Source organism: Misgurnus anguillicaudatus, chromosome 21 (assembly GCF_027580225.2).
Source record: "Misgurnus anguillicaudatus chromosome 21, ASM2758022v2, whole genome shotgun sequence".
Taxonomy (NCBI): domain Eukaryota; kingdom Metazoa; phylum Chordata; class Actinopteri; order Cypriniformes; family Cobitidae; genus Misgurnus; species Misgurnus anguillicaudatus.
The window spans coordinates 35,439,195-35,465,897 of NC_073357.2; the positions used below are offsets into that span (position 1 = coordinate 35,439,195).

Below are 26,703 nucleotides of genomic sequence, written 5' to 3' on the forward strand. Positions count from 1 at the left end.
TTTTATCTCTCTCTTTCTCTCTCTCTTTCTTTTATAACACAAATTTCATGACTTCAACAATTAGACGACCTTTTCTAAAGATTAAACCAGAGAGTTGCATCCTGAGCCTTTCAAAAGACATACATTCTTCACATTAGGTTGGCACACAGCTGGTAAAGTGAGAGGTCTGCCGACAAGCACTGACTGCCTCTTTGTCCAATTTTATTATTACTGACAAACAGGCACAAACAAAAGTACAGATTGCTTATTTATAAAAAGAAATCTTTTCTATTAGTTATTGTATAACTTATAACCACTGTTCTATAAATCAACAACAACATTCGTGTCATCATAAACTATATTGTATGTATATCGAAATTGGGTTTCACAATTTAATGAAACATTTTCACACAGAAGCCTTGAGTTTGTTTTAATAATCTAAATAAACCACACCATAACATTTATTTATATACACGTCAAAACATAATATGCATAAACTTGGATTAAAAAAGGAAAGTGTTAAACAACACAAAGATCACTAGCGTAGTTTTTTTTATTTTATTTAACATGCTAAATTAAAGACATTTAATATCAAAGATAAGTGGGGGAGACTTAACAGATATTTTTATATCTTTATAAAAAAGTTTTCGTCTTATCTAACATTTTTTTATATTATACAAAGTAGACACACTCTACATAGGTAAGCTGCTGTTAACCACGACAAAGTAAATTCTATTCTTTTCCACAACTTCCTATCGCAGAATAGACCAATCAGCGCGCGTTACATAGCATACGCCCTACCCTCACCTTTACAAACCAGCCAATCGCGTCGGTCCCTCGGGAGATTGACTCCCAACAGGGAGGCCGAACCAAAGCCAGGTAACCAAGAAAAAAAGAGACAGCGAGAAAGCCTTCAGGGCTTGTTATGGGGTTAGCGTGAGACGAACCAGGATTTTTTCTGCCTTCTTTACCAGTCAAACCAGTAACTCTGGATAGAGAACACACAAGTACAGCAACAGGTAGAGTCTCGTGCCGCATACTCTCTCGTGTCCTTCTCCTGGAGTAATCCTCTGTCCTTTCTCGTGTACTACAATTGAATTTCCATTTCTTTTGTTTGCTTCTCTTGGAGTAAGGTGGACCCTCGTGTTACTGTTTTTATTTGATCTTTGCTCTTACTTGTAGTTTTTACCTTTGTGGTCCCTGATGGCTTCGCACAGTGATACTCTGGTGGTGTTCTTTGGGGCAACAGCTGGTGCAAATGGGGGTAAACTGGGGTCGGATGAAAGGGAATTAATTCTCTTGGTGTGGCAAATTGTGGATCTACGTGAGAAGAAGGTACGGACCTTTTCACCATGTTGTAAGGTCTCTCTAAACTAGCCACCTAGTCATGGTTACACTAGTCTTGTTTTAGAAATCACCTTGACAGCTGACATTAACCAACAAGGTGCGCTTTCCGAAAGTTATGATGTTACCTGTTTTATATCCAGCGTTAGGTTATGCTGTCGTTACAGTCAAGGTTTATTTAAATTATTTGCTTACTTCATGTAAGCATTATAATAAAATAAGGCCTTTTAAAGCCACGAGACGACGAAAGCGTGCCTTGTTTGGTGCATGTCATCGCCTGTAGGTCAGTAACCCTGCCGTGTCTGCTTTGCATTTACACACACACACGCACACACAAACAAATACACACCGCCTTATAACATCATTATAGTGACCCACAACTGGATTTCAACCCTTCTGTGAGCTGTCCACGTAAACAGCATTTATGTGCATCCATGCGCATGGGGAACAGACACAGATCTCTCAGGAAAGTTGCATTGAAAGAGATGATATTGTTAACAGGTGGGCAAACTTCATCGGCGTCTAGTGAAGCCAGACAGTGTGGATCTCACAGATCAATGTAAGGAGGAGACCAGACTCACATCAGAGGAGCTGTGTAAAGCAGAGCCGCTGGAGGACATCCTACAGCAGGTGAGAGACCTTCATCCCAAATGACATCCTTTGCACGCATCCTTACACTTGCCCACAACATGTATACAGTGTATGTGTTATATGTATGAGTCAAAGGCTGTATTTCATTTTAACAAACTGCTCATTAACACATGCTGTGGCTCACTTGGTAAATGAGCAATGCAAAGGTCATGGGTTTGATTCCAGGATCATACATACTGAAAGTGTATACAGTTTAAGTGCACTTGTTTAAAGGATCAATGCGTAAACAGATTATATATTGTTCATTTTAAATAATAATTAATATTTTTTGAAAAAGGAAAAAATCCTAGCCAATATTTCATGCACTCTTTTTTTACATATAAACAAGCTCGGTTTCCCATTTGTTAATTGTTTGTGCCTACATAACTGTAGTATAGACGAATTCATCTGAGACACATGCGTTGCCGCGGTTACGCGTCTGGACAGAACTTAATTTCCGGTCTCCGTTTGTTTAATGGTCTGGCTAGTGGCTAAACTGAACTCTGAAACAAGTACCTTTTCGTAGTGATTGACCGATATATCGTCCGACCGGCCGGTTTTTGCAAGTTTTATGTGTATCGGAATCGTCCGATACGTGGCTGCTGTGTTCGCCGATTTCTTCCGGCATTATTTACAGACAGAGTGCTGGAAGCCGCAAGCGATTGCAGGTCATGTGTCTAAAAACAACCAACCTTTCCATAACAACATCGAAAGCTCGGCCTAACAGCTGATCATAGCTGGACAAAGCGGGGTTTTATTTCTCATCTCTTTATATATTTTTAGTAGTAAAGTGCTAGAAATCAATATCCTTTGCTGATAGTTCCTCGTCATTGTGGAGAGTGCAGTTTATGGTTCCATAGCACCCTCACCTGTATCGGTCATCGGCTAAGGCTGATGAAACAAAGATCGGTATTGGCACTAAAAAAAAATCCATGTCGGTCGATCCCTACCTTGTAGAAAAATAACAAATGTTTTGGTTTCCTAAGGATAAGGAAAGATTGCAATCATGCATCACCGCTATGTGAAGGGAGGTTTGGCTGCTGATCTGTAGTTATCATTGTATACGTTATATAGTACACATTTTACACCAGAACGTTAGCTCAGTGTAGTTTTTCAGACGCTTTAGCTATGATTTCAACTACTTGTTATTTATTTTGCATCTTATCAGAATGAAACGACTCTGTTATTATTCTTTGAACAAGTTAGGTATGTTCCACGAAAGCTGTTTGTTTATGTTGTTACTGCTGAAAATATGGGTGATTCTCACGAAAACTTGGTTTTAAAAATGTCAAGCATGAAAATGTAAAAATTGCTTAAATTTACTTTTTTTCCCACCAGACATTGAAAAACAAAGTCTGGAGTAAATGGGAACATTAATTTAAAAACTTTTACTTATCATTTAACACTTTTGTAACATAATTTAAAAAATTAGTCAGAAAACATCAACACTGACATATTTTCAAAATGACATGACAAACCTGAAAGAACATAATTTGGAGATTCTGCACATGCATTTAAAATCAAAGTATTATGCTTCTATTAATTAAATTAACATTTAATAAGCATCTGTTGCGGTAATGATAATCAAAATGTCGTGTAAGCATTCTGACAAGACAATATTTCAAATTAACTGTAAAAAAATGAACTTACCTTGTAGCCATCTTGAAGTAACTGGTCCATGTGCTTGATCACTCAAAATCAAACTTTATTAAAATTCTGTATGTGTGCTTAAACTGTTCTCAAAAAGTGTTGCGGAGGATGAGAACATCAGGCATGGACACATCATTTTCCTAATTTTTCTTCATTATTATTATACATGAATATTCAGTAAATATTTTTTCTATCATCTAAAGTAGTCTGGCAAAACATCCATTTATTTTTTGTCTTAATATTTGTGTGTTAATTTGATTAAATTACAACATAACGCATGTTCAAACACAGCCGGACACATTGCGGTAATGAGAATTTCAGCAGAAAATGAGATAAAATTTCCCATTATAAATTCTTATGTTGAAATCACACATTGTGCAAGGTAGAACACAGTATTGTGTTAATTCTGATGCTTTTTAATGTTACTATATTACACATTTTAAAACTTAAATCATAAGTGCCGTGGTGTTTCAATGGTTTTGTGAGAATCACCCCTATATGTCAATTTTTAAAATTGTTTTGCTGGCGTTATCATTGTGTGTCTAATAATGTGTGTGTGGTTTGGGTGTGGTAAGGAAGGCACAAGCCCGTTGCTCGGGGGGAGAGTGCAGGTCTAGTCTTGTTTTTGAACTGATGTGTTCAGCAGACATCTGGAACACGGAATGTTTACCTGTGAATGCTCCTACCTGAAAGCCATAAACGTCAATGGATTACAAAAAAGCACGAGCAAAACAACAATAGAGAAAATAAAAAATACAGCCAGTTCCTCTATATCCGTGTTAGCAGGATATGGATAGTTTCAGGTTCCTACTGAGTTCTGCAGGTATGTTATGACAAAGGGCGGGTGTTGCCAAACACGTTTCTCAGCCCTGACGCAAAGAGAATTTGTTTGTGCTTGGTAAACCTGTTCCCACCCCCAACTGTTTTTATAATGGACACCCTATCACTACTGTCCAACACAAAGGAATTTAAAGCTCAGGTGTGGGACTGTTTTGGATATTTGTTGTAGTCATGCATTAACTCATAGATCTATATTTGTTGATTTGAAATGAATGGACATTAATTGTTATTCTAGACAAATGTACTTTCTTGCATTTGTGTTGTATTGCACACTTGTTCCATTCACTTGGTGGTATTTGCATGCTATCGCATTTTAGTTGTAGCCTATCCCTAAGGGGCTCTGTAAATATTAACCAGTGAAATCAATTTCCCCTGGCCTGCCTTTCAGAGAGATAGAAAGATAAAAACTCTCAAGTTGGTTGCTATACTGGTGTGGTTGTTTTAATCTTTAATCTGTACAAATACGTCTACAGTCATCTGCATCAGATGTTTTAGTAAAAGGAACTGTGACATCACGAGTGATTCTCACTGAGATTTTTTGATATTGTCTAGTTCAGTTATAACTAAAACGAATAAACTACTATTTTCAGGGCCATTTACACTGTGAGTCATTGAAACCATTGAATTATGTCTCAGGTTAACGGCAGGTATTTTGGAGGATTTAGTGTTTTTTAGAGCTTTGGTGGTTGTGTGAAACCAATGAAAAAAAAACCTATGAAAAAAGACTTCTTGTTTTGGCTGTACACCTGCTTTTGGAGGCTGATGCTGTGGGAATAATGTGAAGCTAACACACCTGTGTGTATATTTGTGTGTCGCCAAGAATATGTGGGCGAGGGAGGGGATTTTATTAAGTCTTTATGTAGGATTTATTTGTTCATAAGATGTTTGTCAGAAAGTCAGCTTGGGTGTGTATAAGAGAAAGGGTGTGTATATGTGTGTTTTATCTGAGACAGCAGAGCAGCCTGGCAGATGCATGTCAGTACCTGTGTGTTTGCGATGAGCCAAAGCGTTTTATTTCTCCACAGACCGTCAGTGCCCAGGGAGGATTCTGGGAAATACACACAGCCGCTAGAATGTATGAGAAGATGAGTGACGCTTTCATCCGTTCTTTCATTCAGCATCAGAGCAGAAAGAAACAGACTTGCCATTAGTGCAGTTTATAGAGATTAGATGTGATGCCTGTACCGACATAATTTTTAAGTCAATACAGAATAGATTTGATGAAAGAGCTTTAATGTGAATGTTGCTTAAACATCGGAGCGGTGCTGCTGCAGGCACATCCTGTTACCTTATCTCGGCACACTCCCACTGTGGTGCGTCGTGGGCATTCGGGGTGAATTCCATTTAAAAGTGCGCTTCACCAAATTCCCACTTTAACTGAAGGAAAAAGCATTACATTATTATTTAGCGCTTTATTTTGCGTATTTAAATGTTAACCAATAACAGCCAAACATTGTGTGTATTGCTATTATTAAGATATAAAAAATTGTCTACATTTAAATAAATAAATTACAAATTACAAATGCATACTCTTATGTTTGTCGCTTAAAAATATGTACAGAACAGGATACTTTCAGCTGATCGTCCTTTCGAGTGTTTGATTAAATGAGGGGCATTACAGGATTTTGTGCAAGTTTCTAGAGATTTATAATCATGTTTTTTCCTAAAGTGGCCTGTTTGCTGATTGTCTCCTCTTGAGAAAAGGATTACTGTTCCTCTGCATTTAAAATGACCAAAATGGCATTTGGATTGCACTCTTCCTACACACACAGAGAGTGCAAACAGTCTCAACAGGTGCGATTGATTGATCATCATGTGAACCAAAGATCGAATTTCTCCCTCACTCTCACTGAAAACATTGTATTGGGCAATGTGAAACTGAAACTCTAATGAAGCTCAGTTAGCATGCGTTTCATTCTAAAACCTTTTTTGTGCCTTTCAGCCTGCAAAATATTTGTCTTTATTTTCCTCTGCTTTGTGTGCTTTGCTTTCTCTTGGAGTTTGATCTTCTCTTTGGCCGTGTGCTGCTGTCACCAGGGTGTGCCTTCTGTTTTAGGAGAATGTTTGTGTAGCGTAATGTTTTGCAGTTGCTAATTTGCGCAAGGTAGGGCTGTTAGTAAAAACACGCAAAAAGGATTTTATCAGTGTTAAAATGCACGAGAGGCACTGTATACATCAACAGTTGTTTTTGTAAATTCCGTACAATTCCAAGACACTGGTTTAAGCCCTTAATGACTGATGTGAAGCTCTGTATTAGTATGTGGTTTGAGGATGGGCAGGTTATGTCATAAACAAAACACCGTTCAGGAACATGAGTGGAATTTAACTGAATGAACTGCAGATATTGGTTGATTTACACGGCTGATATTTGTTGTTTTTTTCCCAGCCTTTAGATAGATTTTTAAATTTATAGGTTTTACATAACAGCATTTTTTAAGTCATTTAAAAATGAAAAGTGAAAATAATGTCATTAATGACTCCAAACTCGTAAGACCTCCGTTCATCTTTGGAAACACAGTTTAAGATATTTTAGATATATTTCGAAATCTTTCTGACTCTCCATTGAAGTGGTATACTGTCCATGTCCAGAAAGGTAAAAATAACATCATCAAAGAAGTCCATGTGACATCAGTGGGTCAGTTAGAATTTGTTGAAGCATTGAAAATACATTTTGGTTCAAAAATAACAAAAATTATTTTATTCAGAATTGTCTTCTCTTCCAGGTCTGTTGTGAACCACGTGCACGACACTGCAGTGACGCTGCTGACGCGTTATCCTCAGACATGTTTGCGAAGATTTTTTTTCAAACTTACAGCGTGTGTCTCCCTCAGACTGTAAACAAAGCTTGGGTGCAAAAAAATGCTGTGGCGCACCAGATAACACGTCAGCAGCATCTTACATGAGCAGCATCAATGCAGTGTTATGCACGCTGTTCACAACAGATCCGGAAGTGAAGACAATTCTGAATAAAGTCGTATTTTTTTGGACCAAAATGTATTTTCGATGCTTCAACACATTCTAACTGACCCACTGATGTCACATGGTCTACTTTGATGATGTTTTTATTACCTTTCTGGACATGGACAGTATACCGTACATAGATTTTTAATGGAGGGTCAACAAGCTCTCGGACTAAATCCTAAACATATTAAACTGTGTTTCCAAAAATGCATACTCTCATGTTTGTTTGCTTGAAATATGCACAAAACAGAATACTTTCAATGAACGGAGGTTTTACGATTGTTATGGTATGAAATTTAAATTGGGTCATAAAAGTGCAAAAATGTCCTTGTTCTAACAGAGTAATAGTTTTGTCACTTAAAGGCGGAGTGCACAATGTTTAAAAGCCAATGTGGATATTTGAAATCACCTAAACAAACACGCCCCTACCCCAATAGAATCTGGACCTTCTTTTAAAAGGCAAGGATGTCGGTTAGTAGACACCCTCCTTACTGCTGATTGGCTATAAGTGTGTTTTGGTAGTCGGCCCGTGTCCTTTTCCAAAACGTTTTTCAAACATTGTGCACTCCGCCTTTAATTTACTGCAGATTGGTGTCATGTCTCAATTATCATATCTGCTTAAAGTCCCCCTGCTTAAAATTTAGAAAATTGTTTTTAAACACATTATTAATGTTAGAAATGCATTGCCGAAACACACCACAAAGACTGTGAACTATTTAGTACTGAATAGCAGAGTTAGATCATCACCAGTTCTGAGTTCAGGATTTTTTAGAAGGGCCTAAAATGATGGCTCACTGATGAACTTGAGCCACTGCGCATGCCATGGCCCCACTCCTAACACAATTGCGAGCATCCATTAAGGTTGTAGCGGTGTTTAAAAATGAAGAGGGATGGCACCTTTCCTGGGAATGGGTGTGGTTTCAGTGATGACATCAGACACGCCACCAGCATTTGAGAGCAGAGAAACTACCTGTTTTTCCAAGATTCTGATTATTTATCAGAATGAGGCGACAGTGGCTCAGTGGTTCATGTAGGTTTTCTACAAACCGGAAGGTTGGTGGTTCAATCTCCGGCTCCACCTGACCAAGTGTCGAGGTGTCCTTGAGCAAGACACCTAACCACAGCTGCTCCTTACGAGCTGGATGGTGCCTTACATGGCTGATACCGCCGTCGGTGTATGAATGAGAGAGTGAATGGGTGAATGTGAGGCAAAATTGTAAAGCGCTTTGGATGGCCATAGGTCTGTTAAAAGCGCTATATAAATGCAGTCCATTTACTATTTACCATTTATTTGGTGTTTTTAAATCATTTGAATTTGGCTGGGTGGTTAATAACACATTTTTCTCATTCAGAACACATTTAATATCTGACTTTGCAGGGACTTGATCTACTTAGATCTTGGTTTCTTGGATAATGTAGAAGTAGCAATATCACCTAAAATGTATATCACTGAAAAAAACAACATATTTTTTGTCTTAAAAAATGGTTGTGTTAAATGGCCATGTGGTAGAAATATCTTCCCCCAATGTGTCTGCGACATTTCAGCTTTTTCCAAAACTCAAGATGTACTTTGTACTATTGTAATTATTATTTTTCTATTGCAATTGTAACCAATAATTTTTATGATTTAATTGAACTTCTTTCTCCTATATTCTTTGGTTTCTTTATGCAGTCACTTTTTTGACATTATTTTACGTTATTATGTTTATTTAATATGTTATGTGTTCGTGAAACATCTAAAGGTTTAAGAAAGTTCTAAAACTCTAAATATTAACCCCCGGTTTCACAGACAAGGCTTAAGGCTAGTCCTAAAACACATGTTTGAGCTGTCTTAACTGTAAATAACTTGCACAGATTTTAAAATATGCCAAAGCCATTGATTTGTCTACACACCAGTAACATCTTTATTTATAAAATATGCTCAAACATCTTAATTTAACAAAGGCCCAGTCCTAGCTTTAGATAAACCTTGTCTGTGAATGTGGGCCAAAGACATTGTAAAACAGCTAATATGTGTATAATTGTGACTGCAATTGAATTCAATAATAATGGCATGGGGCAAAATTAATTCTCTAAACAACCAAACATGACAAAACTACTGAATAGCAAATATTTCTTGACCTAGTCGCTCTGTATTACATTTCATGTTTCAAACTCTCATGTAAATGACACAAAGCAGCCCTGCCCACTGATAACAGCAAGTATATCTACTGCGATAAACATCATATAGCGGTGCCTTGTTTGTTTTAAGCATTAGTCTCTGCTGTGGAATGAGTATGTTTGCAGTGACCCGTGTATCTGAGAGGTCTGTCAGTTGAAAAGTTGAATTGTCAGGTCCTAGTTTGTGGTTAACAACTTGTTGTTGACTGATGCAGAGATGAGATGGCTAAGTTTACTAAACATCTGTAGCGGTTCATTATAGGCTCCATGTTTCCTGCTAAACATTGGTGTGTATGTGGGAGCCCTTATAACTGGGAATGAGCAAGTGGTGTTTTTTTTAGAACTTTGCATGTGTTTTGTCATCTATAGCTGTTGTCACATGAAATATTTTATCTGAAATAATGACGACGATGGCTACGACTCGCTTCCTGTATTTTCACCAAACCGGTTCGACCTGCTGCTTAATCTGCAAAACAAGCACACGCATGCGCACAGACGGGTAACAACATGTGCGTGTCTTACAACATACTGAGGGTGACCTCCATAGTGTCCTTGACGTTGTAGTTGAAAGTCCGTGAGCTTCAGCTTTAAACTCGTTTGGCAGTTAATTTATGTGTTTGATGATTAGAAGATAGTTTAACAACCTTTCAGTATTAATAACACTTCTTTCACTTTCAGCCATTGGCTGGTGACTTTGTGAAGCACATTTTTGCATTTCTGAGCTTTAAAGTAAATAATGACATGATCAGATGCAAATTAAAAAAAACATCAAATGTACAATTCTCAACCATAACTACAGTATGTACTGCCTGCACAATTGGTTATTTCAACGAATGTTTTGATTTGAGAACCAAAGTATAAAGGGAAGTGAATCTGTTGCCTGGAGCTGCATCTGATGTTGTGATTTTTCTTTTGCTAAAAATGGAAATCGAATTGTTTATTCGTTTTTTTTCTCTCTGTGTTTCTCTAGTTTCATCAGTCAGTATCAGCTGAACTCAAATCTCTGGGCAGAAGCTCATACACGCTGTGTGTAGACGGCCCACTGCTTATTCGACAGGTGCTGCACCCTGAGGCCTCCAAAAAGGTAAATCCTTTAACGCTTCAAATTAGGATAATTGTATTTTTCTAATATCTCCACCCGCAATTAAGATGGTGCAAAAATGTATAGTTTTTTTAATAACATAAAAGTGCATGTTCGGCACTTTTTTGAGTTTGACTGTCATTTCTGCTTTTATTCATTGTGACGTTTTCAAATGAGCTGTCAGTTGTGGTGTCGTGTGTTCAGTAGAAACATGTTTTAATCCTCACAGGAATGCTGGCATCTCCAGAGGACATTAAAGTACTTTCAATCCTCCTTTATTAATTTTCACTGTTCCCTGCCCATCCCTTGGGCTCCTCATGAACATATTTTCCTGCTCGAATCCTCATCATTTGTCTCTGTGTGTTGTAGAATCTGGTCTTGCCGGAGTGTTTCTACTCGTTTGTGGACTTGAAGAAAGAGTTTCACAAATGCTGCCCCAATGCAGGTCCTGTCAAAGATCTCACTCTGCTCTCCATGCTGGACTGTATCCTGTCTCTGAAACTAAATGGCACTGGCTGTTTATTTTTTTCCTAGCTACAACTCTATTCTTACTTGTAAACACAGCTTTGTAGAATACTATTTATTAGCTCCTTAGATATAAGTTAAAGCTCACGTAACCAGTGTTGGGGTAACGCTTTACAAGTAATGTGTATTACGTAAAAATATTACTTTTCTGAAGTAACGCTTTACTTTATAAATGTACACATTAATATTTAAATTACCTTTTTTTAAAAAAAAAGTAGTGCGGGTTACTTTTCATTTTAATTAATTCGTTTAAAAAAAATAATGTACTAATTTAAACTGAACATTGTCAAGTAGAATTACGCACTCTGTATGTGCGAGCCTAAGCAGGAACATTTTGCGTAAGAAACAAAAATGGCAGGCCAGAGCTTGACATTTTTTGCGATGGAAAATGCAATTTCTAAATGCAGAACTTCTCAGTCATAAAAAACACCTGCAAAGCCTGAAAGAGATCAAGCCTCAGCCAAGTAAGAAAAAGTAAAGCAAAATTAACTTAAGAGTAATGTAAGTATTACTTTCCATAAAAAGTAACTAAGTAACGCATTTAGTTACTTTATTGGGAAGTAACTTAATATTGTAATGCAGTACTTTTAAAAGTAACTTTCCCCAACACTGCATATAACACATGCTGTTTTTTTTCATCTCAAGTACCTACAGAGTAGTATTACATCCTTCATATATCCAAAGAGTCTTTAGTTTTATCTGATAAATAAAAGACAGATCAGCTGTACAGATTCTTTCAGAATAAGCCTGACCCCCTCGAGGCGTACCGCAGCCAAGCGAGTCACGAATAGGCAACGCACACAAAACATCTCACTATCTCTGAATAACTTATGATTCACGACATGATCATGAAGTTTGCATTATATGCACTTACGTGCCAATTGCCAACAAAACACAGGCATTTAATGCAGTTTTACTCTGCTGCTTCCCCAGATAAACTAACTATCCATTGTTTCCATATTGTTGGGTTCTTTGGGAAGCTGAACAAGCTTAAATTTCAATCACAAACAATAACACACTTCTTCAGTGATGTTGATTTTGTTGGTGTGTGTGTGCACGTGCTATTTTGGTTAAAGTGCCCATATAAGGACTTTCACTGTACTTCTGGCACTGAAATTCCCCATAAAAGAAATAAAGCAAGATTGTTATGTATGAATAAAAACTGTATTTACCTAGACATAGATGAATAATGAGAGCATGGAAATGACATATCGTGAGCCTCAAACGCGCTTGTGTCCTGATTTTTATGGAAACCTTTCCAGACTGCTGGAAAACAGGCCAATCTCAACATAACACAGACTGTGATGTCATAGTCGAGATGTACGCCCCCAACAATAAATTACACATTAAATTAAGTACAAAGTTGTTAATTAATGTGAGCTACTGACATGAGCCGCAGAGCAATCAGAGCAGAGCTCAGCATTATTATTCATGACCCTTCCAATTAGGGCAAAATTAGACAATTTCCTTCAAATGACAAATCCTAGGGTTGGGTTGTAAATGGACATGTAAAACCATTTTTGGATCATTTTTGCACTTAATAAAGTAACATACCTTCTGTGTAAATAGCATATAACAATTTAACATCATATTTCAAGGCATTCTTTGGCATCTTTAATGTTTCTGAACCGAACCCTGGTGAAGTCACTTGGCACAGAAATAATCCATCCAACTGCATGTTTAGCGTTAGGAATCCAACTTTTAAACTGTGTTAATAAGTTAGAATGCATAAAATAGCTTTAACCCCCCGCCCATTTAAATACTCTTTCATTTGTAAGTCATTTTGGATAAGTGTTTGCTAAATGAATACATTTTATTGTATAGGCCAGTGCTGATAATCTCAACAGGGCCAAAAATTGTTATCTAGATCAGTGGTTCTCAAACTGGGGGCCCCTGAGATGGTGTCAGGGGGGCCCCAGTTTAATGAAATTTTATAAGATACATTAATTTATCATAAATTCTGTGTAATTTAACCTAAAATAAGGCTACTAACCAACAGCACTACATTGTATAATTTAATGTTTTGTTTAATTAAAATATTTTATGTCGCAAAATTTTCTTTGGGGGCCAAAAAGGGATGCACCGTACACAAGGGGGGCCGCATGCCAAAAAAGTTTGAGAACCACTGATCTAGATTCTTCACTAGTATAGATGCTCGTCTTCATCATTTTAACATCGTCATCATTAAATGTCTATATGATGATGCATCAAAATATCATTTAAGCTCCTTCGGTATCAATGTGTATTACATGCCTGTGTGCGCATATAGCAGTGTATGTGCCTTGACCCTATTCCCAGATGTGTGTGTTTCCACGGTGGTGGATCAGGAGGCAGGAGTGATGGAGGTGAAGAACATGGTCCTGCTATTGCTACACCTCCTGGCTGAGCCTTACAGTGAGTTATACTACATAAAAGATTGATCCTTTATATATTTGTCTTTTTGTTAATGTATTTTAATTTTGATATCCAAATCATTTTTTGTAGATCACACATTCCCCGATTTTGAGGTTGTCAACTATAAGTTCGAATCTGGAGCGTGGTACGTACTCGATACTAGTATAAATGCAATGGTGAACAACGCAAGCATGCATAAGCTTTTGCATTTGCATAAGCTTTAACCTGTAGTATCATGTTGTTTTTTGGCATTCTGTTATGAATATTCAATTAAACACTGTAAGGACTGCTGAGAATGAGTGACTGTTACTCGTGTGTCTGCATGTGTGCCCGGCTTCCAGCAGTAAAACAGAAGCTGTGGACAGCGAGACGGTCATCAGAGCTCGTGGGTTGCCATGGCAGTCGTCTGATCAGGACATTGCTCGCTTCTTCAAGGGCCTCAATATTGCCAAGTGAGATTAAAACTCCGCACATCACCGAAACACACACTCGCAACGATACCGAGCGTGCTCTGAACTGACCATTAAGTACACATTAAGAGTGTAACACAAAACCTCACTGAGACTCTGTGAATGCGAATTCAGCCAAATGTCACATCAGAACTGATGGAAAAGTAGATTTGCATGCAGTGTCAAAACATACAGGTGTTTTTTAAATGCTGCGTTGCATCTCACCTTTGTCTAAATGTGTATATTCTTATATCTGTGTGTGGCAGAGGAGGGGTCGCGTTGTGTCTGAACGCTCAGGGCAGGAGGAACGGAGAAGCTCTGGTGCGCTTCATAAACTCCGAGCACAGGGACATGGCACTGGACAGACATAAACACCACATGGGCAACAGATACATTGAAGTAAGTTCACCTCCTCTTATCATCCAAGCCATGTACTTTACTCCGATCAGCCAGATATATATATTGATTGGGGAATAGTGAGAGTCGTTGTTCAGTCCATTGATCCAAAATACTTTGTTAATCTTCTTTCAGGTATATAAAGCCACAGGAGAGGAATTTTTGAAAATCGCTGGAGGTGAGACTTATTCAAAGTTTGAATACATTTATAGAGACGGTATAAATAGACAGTACTCCATTTTAGAAGCAAATCTCCATTTGTTATTTCCAGGTGTGTGTGTGTGTGTCACTTTTTCCTGCTTTGGGAATAAAAGGCTCTTTGTCAGTCTCTTCCCCTTGCTGACTCATGTTGGGCAGGTAGAGGGAGAAACTCAACTCGCCTTCCCTCCTTTCCCCGTTTTGGCCAGGCCAAAAAAGCGAGCTCTTCCCTTAGGGAGAAAGATGGGTCAGGTGCCTTTGAAAAGCCTCACACACACAGCAGGTGTAAAAGAACAGCGGCTTGCCTAGATATAATTACACAGCGTGTGTTGATGGGTCTGCTGAAAGCTTTTAGAGTACCTGAAAGCATCCAGTGTGGACCTTCTGACATTCTGCACCTTTTGTTGCCCTCAAATCCAGTTACATTGCTTGCGTGTGGCGAAGAAAATAGCAATCACTTAACGTTTATTCTGTTATCATGCCGATAATATTACTCCTTTCTGACAGGGACGTCCAATGAGGTCGCTCAGTTTCTTTCAAAGGAGAACCAGGTGATTATTCGAATGCGGGGGCTTCCCTTCACTGCCACTCCCCAGGACGTTCTGGGCTTTTTGGGTCCGGAGAGCCCTGTGACTGATGGAATGGAAGGGCTTCTCTTTGTAAAGTACCCGGATGGACGTCCCACGGGTGATGCGTTCGTTCTCTTTGCCTGTGAGGAATATGCCCAAAATGCCCTAAAGAAGCACAAACAAATCCTGGGCAAGAGATACATCGAGCTGTTCCGAAGCACCGCGGCAGAGGTCCAACAGGTACAAGCATGACAATGTATATTAAAAGGGACATTTCACTGAACTTAAAATAAATCTTTGGTGTCCCCAGAGTGAAGTTTTAGCTCAAAATACCCCATAGATTATTTATTATAACGTTAAAATTGCCACTTTGTAGGTGTGAGGTTTGTGGGTGTGTCCTTTTAAATGCAAATGAGTTGGTCTCTGCACTAAATGGCAGGGCTGTGGTTGGATAGTGCAGTTTAAGGGGCGGTATTATCCCCCTCTGACATCACAAGGGGAGTCAAATTTTAATGACCTATTTTTTCACATGCTTGCAGAGAATGGTTTACCAAAACTAAGTTACTGGGTTGATCTTTTTCACATTTTCTAGGTTGATAGAAGCACTGGGGACCCAATTATAGCACTTAGAAAAGTCAGATTTTCATGACAATGTGGTTCCTTCTTGGACGTTTGCTAGCATGATTGACTACATATAATGCATCAGTTGCAAAAATGTGATATGAAATAGGAGCTAAAGTCTCTAATAGAGTGCTGAAGAGATTACGTATTTTGGTATGCCAACTTTGGAAGTTAGTGGGACACTGTTACCTTGCTAAAAAGCCCATTTATTTTTCCCATAGACTTTTGAATTATTGCAAAAAATAAGTTTAAGTGTCATAAACTTTTGTTACACACAGAGCTTATTTTTTGCACCAATTCGAAGGTCTGTGGAAAAAATAGTGGGCTTTTTAGCAAGAGAACCAGTGTCCTGCTAACTTCCGGGTTTTGCCTACAAAAATACGCCATCCCTGGCAGCACTGTATTATGAGATTTGTAGCATCAAAGTTTGATATCAATTTACATGTGCCTTACTCAGTTACTATTAAAGAGATAAAGATTATATTTTCACAGAATGTTTTTAACATTATGCAGAATGATTTTATGAACAATAAATCACAAAACATGACTTCAGCTGGGTTTTCACAGACTGGGTCACAAATAGAGATTTCTGTATACACTCACTGTCAAAAATAAAGGTACAAAGCTGTCACTGGGGCAGTACCCTTTAAAAAAGGTCATAATTTATACCATTTATGTACAAATATGTATCTTTGAACTGCCAGCATGTACCATTTAAGTACTAATATGCATTCTTTGGGTACAAAGGTGTACCTTTTTGAAAGGAACCTGTCCCAGTCACAACTTTTGTACCTTTTTTTCTGAGAGTGTATATAGTGCTATAGTGGTTTTCTTTGGGATGTTGTTAACAGATAAGTTAGGTTGGAATAAATGGCAACTAGTCTGTCAGTGCAGGGGATGTTGTAATAGTTCTCTTATCAATCATTAATGTCATTGTTGCTTTCTATTTGTGTGTTTTATTATTTTTTTAAACCAGGTATTGAACCGCTACATGTCCACTCCACTCATCTCCACTCTTCCTCCTCCTCCTCCCATTGTGTCTCTGCCTGTACTGGCCACGCCTCCCTTCATCGCCACAGGCAGCACACGAGACTGCATCAGGCTGAGAGGTCTGCCCTACACTGCTGCCATCGAAGATATACTGGATTTTATGGGGGAACACACCATTGACATCAAACCACACGGAGTGCACATGGTCCTTAATCAACAGGTGATAAAGATGCAGAGGGACATAACTTTTTCAGACACTGGGCATGCGTAACAAGAGTGGACTAGTTAAGTGAAGTTGACTAGTTTTATTGTTACTTTTGATGTTTTTAAGGGCTCTTCAGTGTGATATCTGTTCTTACAGTTATATATATTTTATATACATATACAGTACTGTGCAAAAAGTCTTAGGCCACCATGCTACCATTAGATTAGTTGTTTTTGCAATGGTGTAGTGATCATATATAATTATTTCTCAGTCTCTTTTTTAGAATACAACCAGAAAATACAGAAAATGTGTATGTAGTATTAAAAACAATAAACGTATAAGCTGAAGGGTGTTAAGTATTTAGGGTAAACTCCCCTTCCACTTGAGCATTAGCAGGAAACTGCAGGATCTCTTAAACGTAAATAAAATTAAATCCAAATTTCTAATTCTAATCGAATAACTTCAAGACTTCAGTCTCCTCAAAAAAGCTCAAGATGTATTTCGTGCCAAGAGAGGTCAGAGGCGTCATGCCCATTCAAACTGAGGGGGCACGTGCCCCCTTGTTTTTTTTTATAGCCAAATGGATTTTGTATGCAATCTCAAAATCAAAGAAGCGTCACTTAATCTGTTATTTGTCTTTTAATCTGTTTAATATGCACAATATTATAAATTCTGTGATGCACTCTTGTCACTTTTTGGAGATTTTTGCCATTTTGATAGTGTTTTGATCGTTTTACATTACTTTATTCTGGCGGCAGGCGCTACAGACAGCGCAGTCGCAGACGTCATCAGCGTCTGAGCGTGCTCACGAGCTTTGCTGTTGCTGCTGCATTTGGCTATCTGAGGTATTAAAACGTGTTAGAAACGCTCACAACATTTCCAAACCCCAGTACGGTAATGTGCAGTAAATCTCCTCTGTGTAGAAAATGTATAGTTTAAAATGCGACAGTCTCGACGTTATTGGTAGACTTCTAGATTCATCTTGGTACGCCAAAGTTTGCCAGAGTTCACGGGGTGTGGAATCACACATGCTCACATATATGGTAAAATTTGATGCAATAATGCATTCCATAATAATTTTATCTAAAAAAATTTAAAATCATTATTGAACATTAAAATCAATCACGTGGCTATAGAGACAGAGCGCAGGGCGTCATAACCTGAAAACCACGCCCACCGGGGGGGAAAACAATCCAACCGTCTCCATTGACTTTGTATTGTGAGAGGCCGCCTACTTGTCATTTCTGGCTTATAACAAAAAACTGAATAATGCCTAAAAGCTGCTGTGTGACAATATGTACAGCTAACAAGCCAAAAAACCCAGAAATAAGTTTTTATAACCTGTCGAGCTCAAAAAACGAGCGTTTAATGACACAAAAGTGGAAACAGGCAACTTTTCATAGTACTCACATTAGTAGAACTGCGTCCACTAGGGGGAAACGTAGTCGGCAATCCACTTTATTCTCCTTAAAAGCTGGGTTTTACGGCTCGGATAATCATGCAAGTGCAAAATGCATTAATGACACAATTAAACAAGTAATTTATTAAAACTTAAATAAAACATGTCGTTTCAGATGTAAATATGAAACCAATATGTCATTATTCCAATTGAATAGTATTTGATATGAAAGTTAGTCAACACTTTTATTTTGGAGGATTTTGCATGAAAGTGTTCAGATTATTAGAAATGTAAGTACCATTGAAAGACTGAAAGCTCTATAAAATTTCGTTTGATGTCTGTGTATGCACAAATTTCTGTGAGCTGTGCACACTGTGCCCCCTTAAAACAAATTGGTGCATGACTCCCCTGAGAGAGGTCACACTAAATGCTGACTGATGCCTGAAGAAGACATTTAGTTCTGAAAATTTTTTGTTTTTAATTTTGTGTACGTACTGTATTTTCAGTTCGTATCTTAAAAATAGTGAGAAATAAATATGGATGGACAATTAAAACTTTGCTAAAACAACAAAGCTGGTGATGGTGGCCTAAGACTTTTGCATATTACTGTACATCTTATAAAAATTTTAATACACATGCTGTTCGATAGCGCTATAAATGTAACGGTCAGATTGCGAACCTAAAGACAATTATTTTCATGGTTGGTATTGTTACTGTACATTTTTACCTCTTTTTATGTATGTGCTGTGTGTGAAATCCAGGCTAAACTTTTATCATAACATTAGAAGCATCAAAGTTTGTTTTTACTCCGTGATTTCACATTGATTTCAATCTTTGACATGTCCGTACTATACAAAATATCCTATACAAAAATATCAAGGTTATATTTTCACAAAATGTTCTTTACATTATATAGGATGATAAAAAAACAGTAAATCACAAAAAATGACTTTGGTTGGAGGGCCTATACTGCATGTAGCCGCTGGGTCACCACCTAAATATGTAGTTTTCAACATCCCTGTCATTTTTAATGAAACTAGAAATGATCTTTTACCTTAACCCTACTTTTCTTTGGTCTTCTTGCAGGGTCGTCCATCCGGCGATGCCTTTATTCAGATGAAGTCGGCCGACCGTGCTTTTATGGTGGCTCAGAAGTGTCATAAGAAGATGATGAAGGACCGTTACGTAGAGGTGTTCCAGTGCTCTACCGAGGAGATGAGCTTCGTGCTGATGGGGGGGACCCTGAACCGCAGCGGCCTGTCACCACCTCCCTGCAAACTGCCCTGTAAGAGACACTCCACCCCTCGTCCAACCTTAAACCTTTACTGCTGTTATCCAAACCTGCTTGGTAATAAACACCCGGGCCCTTGGGTTATGTCAAGTCCTTGTAGAAAACAGATAAGGTGAACTATGGTAAAAATAGTTAGTATTCAGCGTGAGCCAGTAGCTGTAATCTGTACCTGTTTCAAGAGATGAATATTTGTGTTTGTGTGCCTGCACTGTTCTAGTCTTCAGCTATCAGATCGACCACTTGAGATCAGATTGCAATTTATCTGCAAGAAAGCAGCGCGATCGCCTCTGTCACTGATCTAAAGGTGTAACATTTTGGCATTTAGAAAGAGCAGGCGTCTAGCAGCACTAAAGGGAAGTCTGTTTACTGCGATTTGATCTGCTTAGTCTGACCTTGGCTTGAGAAAGGGTCGTATGTGCTCATGGCACACCAGAGGAGACTGATGTAGAGGAGACTGATGTAGTGGAGACACTAGTGTCACTTTGCCAGCTGAGCTAAGTATACATGACATTCACATACTTTGTGTGTAAGGGAGAAAGATTTGCATGCCCAAATGACCCGTTTAGAACTACTTGGATTTTTATTTAGGGGGTGCCTTCTGCGTTAACTCTTGAAGTAAGGTGTCCGTCTGTGCTTTTGTTTAATCTCTCTCAGGTCTTTCTCCACCAACCTACGCTGCTTTTCCTGCCACTACAGCCATGCTTCCCACTGAGGCAGCTTTGTATCAGCCCCCCCTGCTGGCCACTCCAAGAACTCCACAGCCCCCAACACACAGCCCTGGACCCACTTTAGCCTATTATTCCCCACACCCACAGCTTTACATGAATATGAATATGAACTACACAGCCTACTACCCTAGGTACAACAAATACATTTATGGCACAATCGAGAACCAAATACAATAAATTGACTAACAAAGTCTTTCCCCACTCTTCTTTCCAGTCCACCAGTCTCTCCCTCAACCGTGAGTTATTTTGCGGCCCCTCCGGGTTCAATGGCAACCATGGCCGCTCAGCCGGCCCCTACCATCCTGTCCCCTCAGCATGGAGCGCTGGTGCGAATGCAGGGCCTGCCATACAATGCCGGGGTCAAAGACATCCTCAGCTTCTTTCAGGGATATCAGGTGACTAACTCATTCACATTCATCTACTTAAATGAAAAAGAAGATTTTGTACAGTTAAAGTGGGATTTGATCTGCTTCTGAGAGTACAAGTTTAAGAATAAACTATGGAATACACGTCAAATAATGTCAGCATACCGTGTTTTAATTAAGTCTGAAAATGTTTTGAGACTCAGCGCTGTGTTTTATACCATAGTTGTATAGCGTAGCATTGTGCTCAATCATTTTGTACATTTTGTCCCTCCTGTTCCTCACCTCTCATTAGCTGACACCTGAGTAGTCGGAGTCTTCAGAGGACGGTATGATACCTACTGTACACTCAGAGGAGGGAAGCGGGTTATTAAAGATTGAGGGATGGTTAGATGGACGTAATTGATGCTTTGTTGTGGGCACGGGTCTGTGTTTGCTTCCTCTGTCACATCTAGTCAAGGAGATTTTTCTAGTAGCATCTATATTATTTATTTTTGTGGGAATGAAGGTGAAACTGTCTCCAGCATGCAGTTTGTCTGCCCCGCCCTGCCCTCTGAGGTGCGCGGCACTCCCATCTGTGCGTGTATCTGATCTGTGCGTGCGCGACGCTGTTCAAAAAGCGTATCGCAGCGACGCGTGTGTGAAAAGCTGAATTCAGGTTTGACTTCTGGCTGAACTGATGAAATGGATCCAAGCCCAGTCCACACTCCAAGTGTGCTTTTAACTTAAGAGACACAATGCACACTATGGCTCTCTGTGTGTGGGAAGTGTTTCTTTTTGGCAGGTGCTCTCTGAACCCCCTCCCATTCTCTCTTTATCTATAGCAAACTCAGACTCTTAATGTGCAACCTTGTTATAACGCATACTTTTTTTTCTTGTTGTGCAGTGTATTTTGGGTGCTGTGTGTTCTGTGTGCTGTTTCAATAGATATTTTTGGGGATATATTGGTGTCACTTCTTGTGTTGTGCTGTAGGGGGACATGCATCTGACATTTGTTTAAAGATCATTTATAAATCTTGATTATAAAAGTGTAAATATCTTTGTAACTTTAGTGTCTTGTATTTCAGTATCCTCAGTAGCCCTTGCAGACTTCATGGGGCAGTTTTCCGGACAGAGTTTAGGTTAATCCAGAACTAGGCCTTATAGTTATATTAGGACATTTAAGTAGTTTTTACAAACATACCTTACAAAAAAACAATACTGGTGTGTTTTGTCTTAAGATGCAATGGCACTGATATATGTTAAGATATGTCAGTGCAAGATGTTTTTAAATGAAGGCACCTCCAACATGCATTTTAGTCTGGCACTAGGATAAGACCTGTCTGGAAAACCACCCCCATATCTCTTACATAAGAATAATTAAAGGAAAACACCACCATTTTTCAATATTTGACTATGTTCTTGCATCGGCTTGGAGAAATTAATGCACACCTATCATTTTTCAATGCGTGCACTTAATCTTTCTACAGCGTGTTGTGAATGTGTTAGCATTTAGCCTAGCCCCATTTATTTGTTAGGATCCAAACAGGGATGAATTTAGAAGCCACCAACACTCCCATGTTTTCCCTATTTAACCTCTCGACGCGCACTAGCTCGGGGGCGGAAAGACGTCAGTTTTTTTTAACGCTGCTAACAATATCAATATAGCCTACTGTCTACAAACAATAATAATATTAACATTACTATACATCGTTTAAAAGGTCTACGGGTTTTGCATCAGTGTATGGTCTCTGTTTTGAGATACAGATGCTCTTGCATCATAAATATAGTATTTTGTTACAGAAGTCTAGATGACAACATGCAAAATATAAACGGGACTCCTTACCTTTGTGTTGATATAACGATCGCGAATCGAATCCAGTCTGTTTCAGATGTGTGAATAACCCATAAAAACTCTCCAATAAAATACATCCAATGACCATTTTTGTCCACAAATGTGTATAATCCATGAAATATAGATTTATTGTTCATTGTTTACATCAGATTTCGCATAAACGTCTTGTAATAGAATATAATATACAATCTGAGGGCTATGTACGTCGTAACATTGTAAATGTGATTACACTCGCGTTTAAACCCGCAGTCAAACATTGTTTCTAAAAGTAGGCGGGAGTATAATACATAATATCCAAACAGTGCTGTCAAATATCGTGACGTCATCTGACTCGCTCGTTTCTCCAATGACTTCATGGAAAATATTGATAAACAGAACGTGTAGCCAATTAGATAACAAATCCAACAATCTTTTTGTGACGTTTTATTTCCTGGTGTGGAAACGGCATTTTATACGCTTACATAAGGATAAATAATAATAAGAACGAACGTGTATGCATGTAAACAAAAGACTTTTATTTTGGGGCTAACTGGCACTTAGAAAAGGCACTAGTCTTTTTTGGGCCTATTGACCTCAAACGTGAAACATAACAACTTTAGACTTGTGGCTTTGGGATCATTGCATTTCTAGGTTTCACACACACATTTATCATTAAGATTTTTTAGTATTAAAAAAGATGTTATGCAAAAAATGTTTTATTACAATGTACTTCAGCCTCTCTAACTTTTTTTAAATTTTTATCTTTCTAATGATACCTTATGCTTATACTCTAAATGGTTTAGTAAAAACAGCCCTTTTAGTGAAAGTAGGTATTTTCATGGTTTGGGCCAGAGTGGGGGTGCTTTTCAAGAGGTTTTATTTTGTGTCACCTTACTTACTCGTGTAATTACTCATGTAACAGTCTTTTAATAGGGAAAACATGGAAGTGTTGGTGGCACGCATTGAAAAAGATAGGGATGTATTCATTTGTCTAGGTTGAGGTGGGAACATAGTAAAATATTGAAAAACTGGTGTTTTCCTTTAAGCTAAAGCATAATGGTATGTTATAGTAATTATAATCGTATTACACAAAATTTCGTGTTGGATTGATCAATAGTACACCCCTACTAGAACTGCTGTACCATTCTCTCTAAATATATGAACAGTGTTGAGACAAGTGATGAGTGTTTGGGTGTAAAGTAAGGCCTTTAGTACTGACTGTGGCTCATTGTGCTGTAGTATGTTCCTGAAGACTACAGCAGCTTGGTTGGAGTGAGTGATCAGGGCCGGAGTCTGATTCAGTCTAAAGAATGGCTGTGTCTGTAGGGGGAGCTCCTTCAGGTAAGGTCCCACGATGCCCCCCAACTCGAAACCTGTTGCTTGTGCATGGACTAAAATTCTAACCCCTCTAACTCCAATCAGATGTTGAATCCATTAACGCTCTCTTCTCTTTTGTTTGAGTGTATTTTAATAGTTTAAATGGTTTTACTCTGCTTTCAGTTAACTGTATGCCTTTTTAATGAGCTTTGGGTTGTAATCATGCTGTTTCTCTCTGATCGGTTTGGGATTGGGCAGCATCACTGCTCTTAACTTATTGCGGGTCTTCTTTTCTGCCTTCATGGGGGTTCTTAAAAAACCTCTGTGTAAAGTCATTACGTTTATTTGAATCATTTTAGGCTGACTTTATTTATGTGTGTGAAGGGTTTATTGGATTGCTTCAATAATAGCTCTAATCCTTTATCTTCGCAGCACTCCGGTGTCTAAGCATGTGGAGGGCTCTTGATCCATTACAATCCAATGCATGCATTTTTGTAATAATTGCACTTATGTGTGTGTGTGTGTAGCTCCAGGCGGACTCTGTGCTCGTGCTGTATAACTGGAGTGGTCAGCGTAGCGGGGAGGCACTTGTGACCTTCCCCAGTGAGAAGGCGGCGAGACAGGCTGTTGCCGAACGCTCCAATCTTCCCCTTTCCGGCCACCCCATCCGCCTGGTCTGCTGTGAGTGACCAAACACGGACCGCTACACCCATCGAGGAAGGACCGCACTTGATCTCTCACCTTTTTCTCCCTCATGACCTGTCTTTGGCAGACAGTCCTTCTGTTTCTGATGCAAAGCAGTAGGGGACCTGACACTATGTATATATGTTTATATACACGCAAGCATAACATCCAAGTTACAGTGCCTTGCTCCTTGTGTACATGAGAGTATATGTGTGTGAGCGTGAGAAATAGAGAGCGATTGCATGCATGCTTAACTTGTTCCTTTATGTCTTTTGATGTGAAGAAATCTTTTATCCTGTTTCGGGCCACATTGTAACATTGCAACATCAGCAGAAGCTCTTGTGTATTAATATTTCTGAAGCACTAGGCTGTGTAGTATACTAACGTTAGGCCTTTGCCTTGCACTAGGAAACCAAAACGCAACGCAATACTTCATATTGCCATTATAAGAAAAAAAAGGATTGTTGTAAGATACATTGGAAGTGGAGTGTGATTGTAAGAGAAGACAAATATTTGCTTTAAATACTCCAGGGCTGTTATGCTGCATACAACCTAAAGAGGGCATAATGGTTGAAACGACCTTCTTTATTTAATAGAGCTCAGACCAAGTGTGTACTCCGTAGACTTGCATGAACTGATTTTTAGTTTAATCCAGTCAAAAAGGGACCATTTTTATTTAAAGTAAAGAGAAATGAGTTGTTTGTGTGATCTGCATGCTTTCATGCTTGTTTATAGAAAGGAGGTGTGCGTTCTGTTGCCCCCATTAGAGATGTGCAGTCTGAACTATGCCATGGTCTCACCTTGTTTTGGACTTGCAATCTACTTCAGTTCTTTTCTACTGATAGCAGGCTGCTAGAATCAAAGTCTTTTTCTTTCATGACTACATTACCCAGAGTGCAATACAGGCTGGACAAACAGGCACACCTCTCTAGCGAAAGAGGGGGCATTTTTTGTTGTTTTCCTTTTTCTGAAATATGTATGTATGTGTAAATGTGACTCTTATATGCAACAAATAAATTGATATTGCGCTGACATAAGCGTGTGAAATCGTGAGTGTTCACTTAAAGCATAATAGCTTTTTATTTAGTCACGCACTGCATAAAGTAGCTTTAGTTTTAATTATTGTTTCAGTGTGTAGTAGGAAGAGTTCACAGCTCTTTCAAAATTGCCCACACTGTATAAAATTCTTTGCTGCCTTATTTTTTGTTTTTGTTTAATCAACTCCGATTTATAAGTCTATAGAGAGGAGTTGTTATAACTTGAACTTAGTCAATTCTATTATATAAGTTGTAGGAACTCATCTCTGGCCAGGATAAATAATAGTAAGTATCTTTAGAAAATTTTTTGGGTGAAATGAACCCAGTGGCTGTGGGCAGGGCTTTGTTTGTGTGATGTCACATTAACAAAAGATTCAAAACAGCATGTATATTAAGACCGCTTTGGTTTAATTGGGATTTAGAAAAATGGTAAGAGCAGGTGGATTTTTTTCATTGTACAAATTTATTAATTTAAAATGCACGTATTATGCATATCCACTTTTGTCTGGATGTGTGTTGGCTGTGTGTGAACACAACACAGCCAACACGCATCCAGACAAAAGTGGATGTGCCCTTTAAATTAGTAAATTTGTAGTATATAACTTTTACACTATTATTCAGAACAAAATAACAACGTCCTAAAATTTTTTTCTGGTATTTAAGGATATTTTTAATATATTTGTTTATTTTTACCTGGGTAAATTTGGACAAACTTTTGAATTCAAGCTCTATTTCACTGTTAACCCAGAATCTTTACTTAAACATCACTTAATATTTTCTGTTTTGAAGCCAAAGCTTAAAAAGTTTAGTTGATATAACTTTTAAGCTTACAAATCCATTAAACTAAAACATTCAAGTAAAATGAACTTAAAAGTATTAGTTCATGTTGTGAGGAATACCCATAATCCTTTACAACTGAATATTTTGATTATTTTTTGCTTTTTCACAGAATAAAAACTGATAAGAACTTGCACTACTCAAATATTTGTTAATAAAATGACATATAGGTTCAAGCTCTTATATTATTGATGTTGTTTTGTTGTAAATTATAATTTTGTGAAGTCACCGTTCAGGTGATCA

General features: G+C 38.3%; 1 protein-coding gene across 6 annotated transcripts; it reads left to right on the forward strand.

Moving 5' to 3' along the window:
- The first annotated feature begins 825 nt into the window (after positions 1 to 825).
- On the forward strand, positions 826 to 25,635 carry esrp2 (epithelial splicing regulatory protein 2). 6 transcript variants are annotated; one of them, XM_055205189.2, is made up of 17 exons: positions 827 to 998; positions 1,162 to 1,314; positions 1,825 to 1,953; positions 10,535 to 10,648; positions 11,015 to 11,129; positions 13,469 to 13,564; positions 13,655 to 13,709; positions 13,906 to 14,016; positions 14,280 to 14,412; positions 14,545 to 14,587; positions 15,115 to 15,416; positions 16,774 to 17,007; positions 19,478 to 19,676; positions 20,337 to 20,541; positions 20,625 to 20,805; positions 23,825 to 23,926; positions 24,430 to 24,569. In XM_055205189.2, the coding sequence occupies exons 2-16, from the start codon at positions 1,183 to 1,185 to the stop codon at positions 23,909 to 23,911; spliced, it is 2,136 nt and encodes a 711-aa protein (XP_055061164.2). In that variant the 5' UTR covers positions 827 to 998; positions 1,162 to 1,182; the 3' UTR covers positions 23,912 to 23,926; positions 24,430 to 24,569. The 6 variants fall into 6 exon arrangements, with proteins under 6 accessions (XP_055061161.2, XP_055061164.2, XP_055061171.2 ...); XM_055205196.2 differs by lacking the exon at positions 23,825 to 23,926 and adding an exon at positions 21,068 to 21,101 and having other exon boundaries at positions 24,430 to 24,551; XM_055205198.2 differs by lacking the exon at positions 24,430 to 24,569 and adding an exon at positions 21,068 to 21,101.
- Positions 25,636 to 26,703: the final 1,068 nt, after the last annotated feature.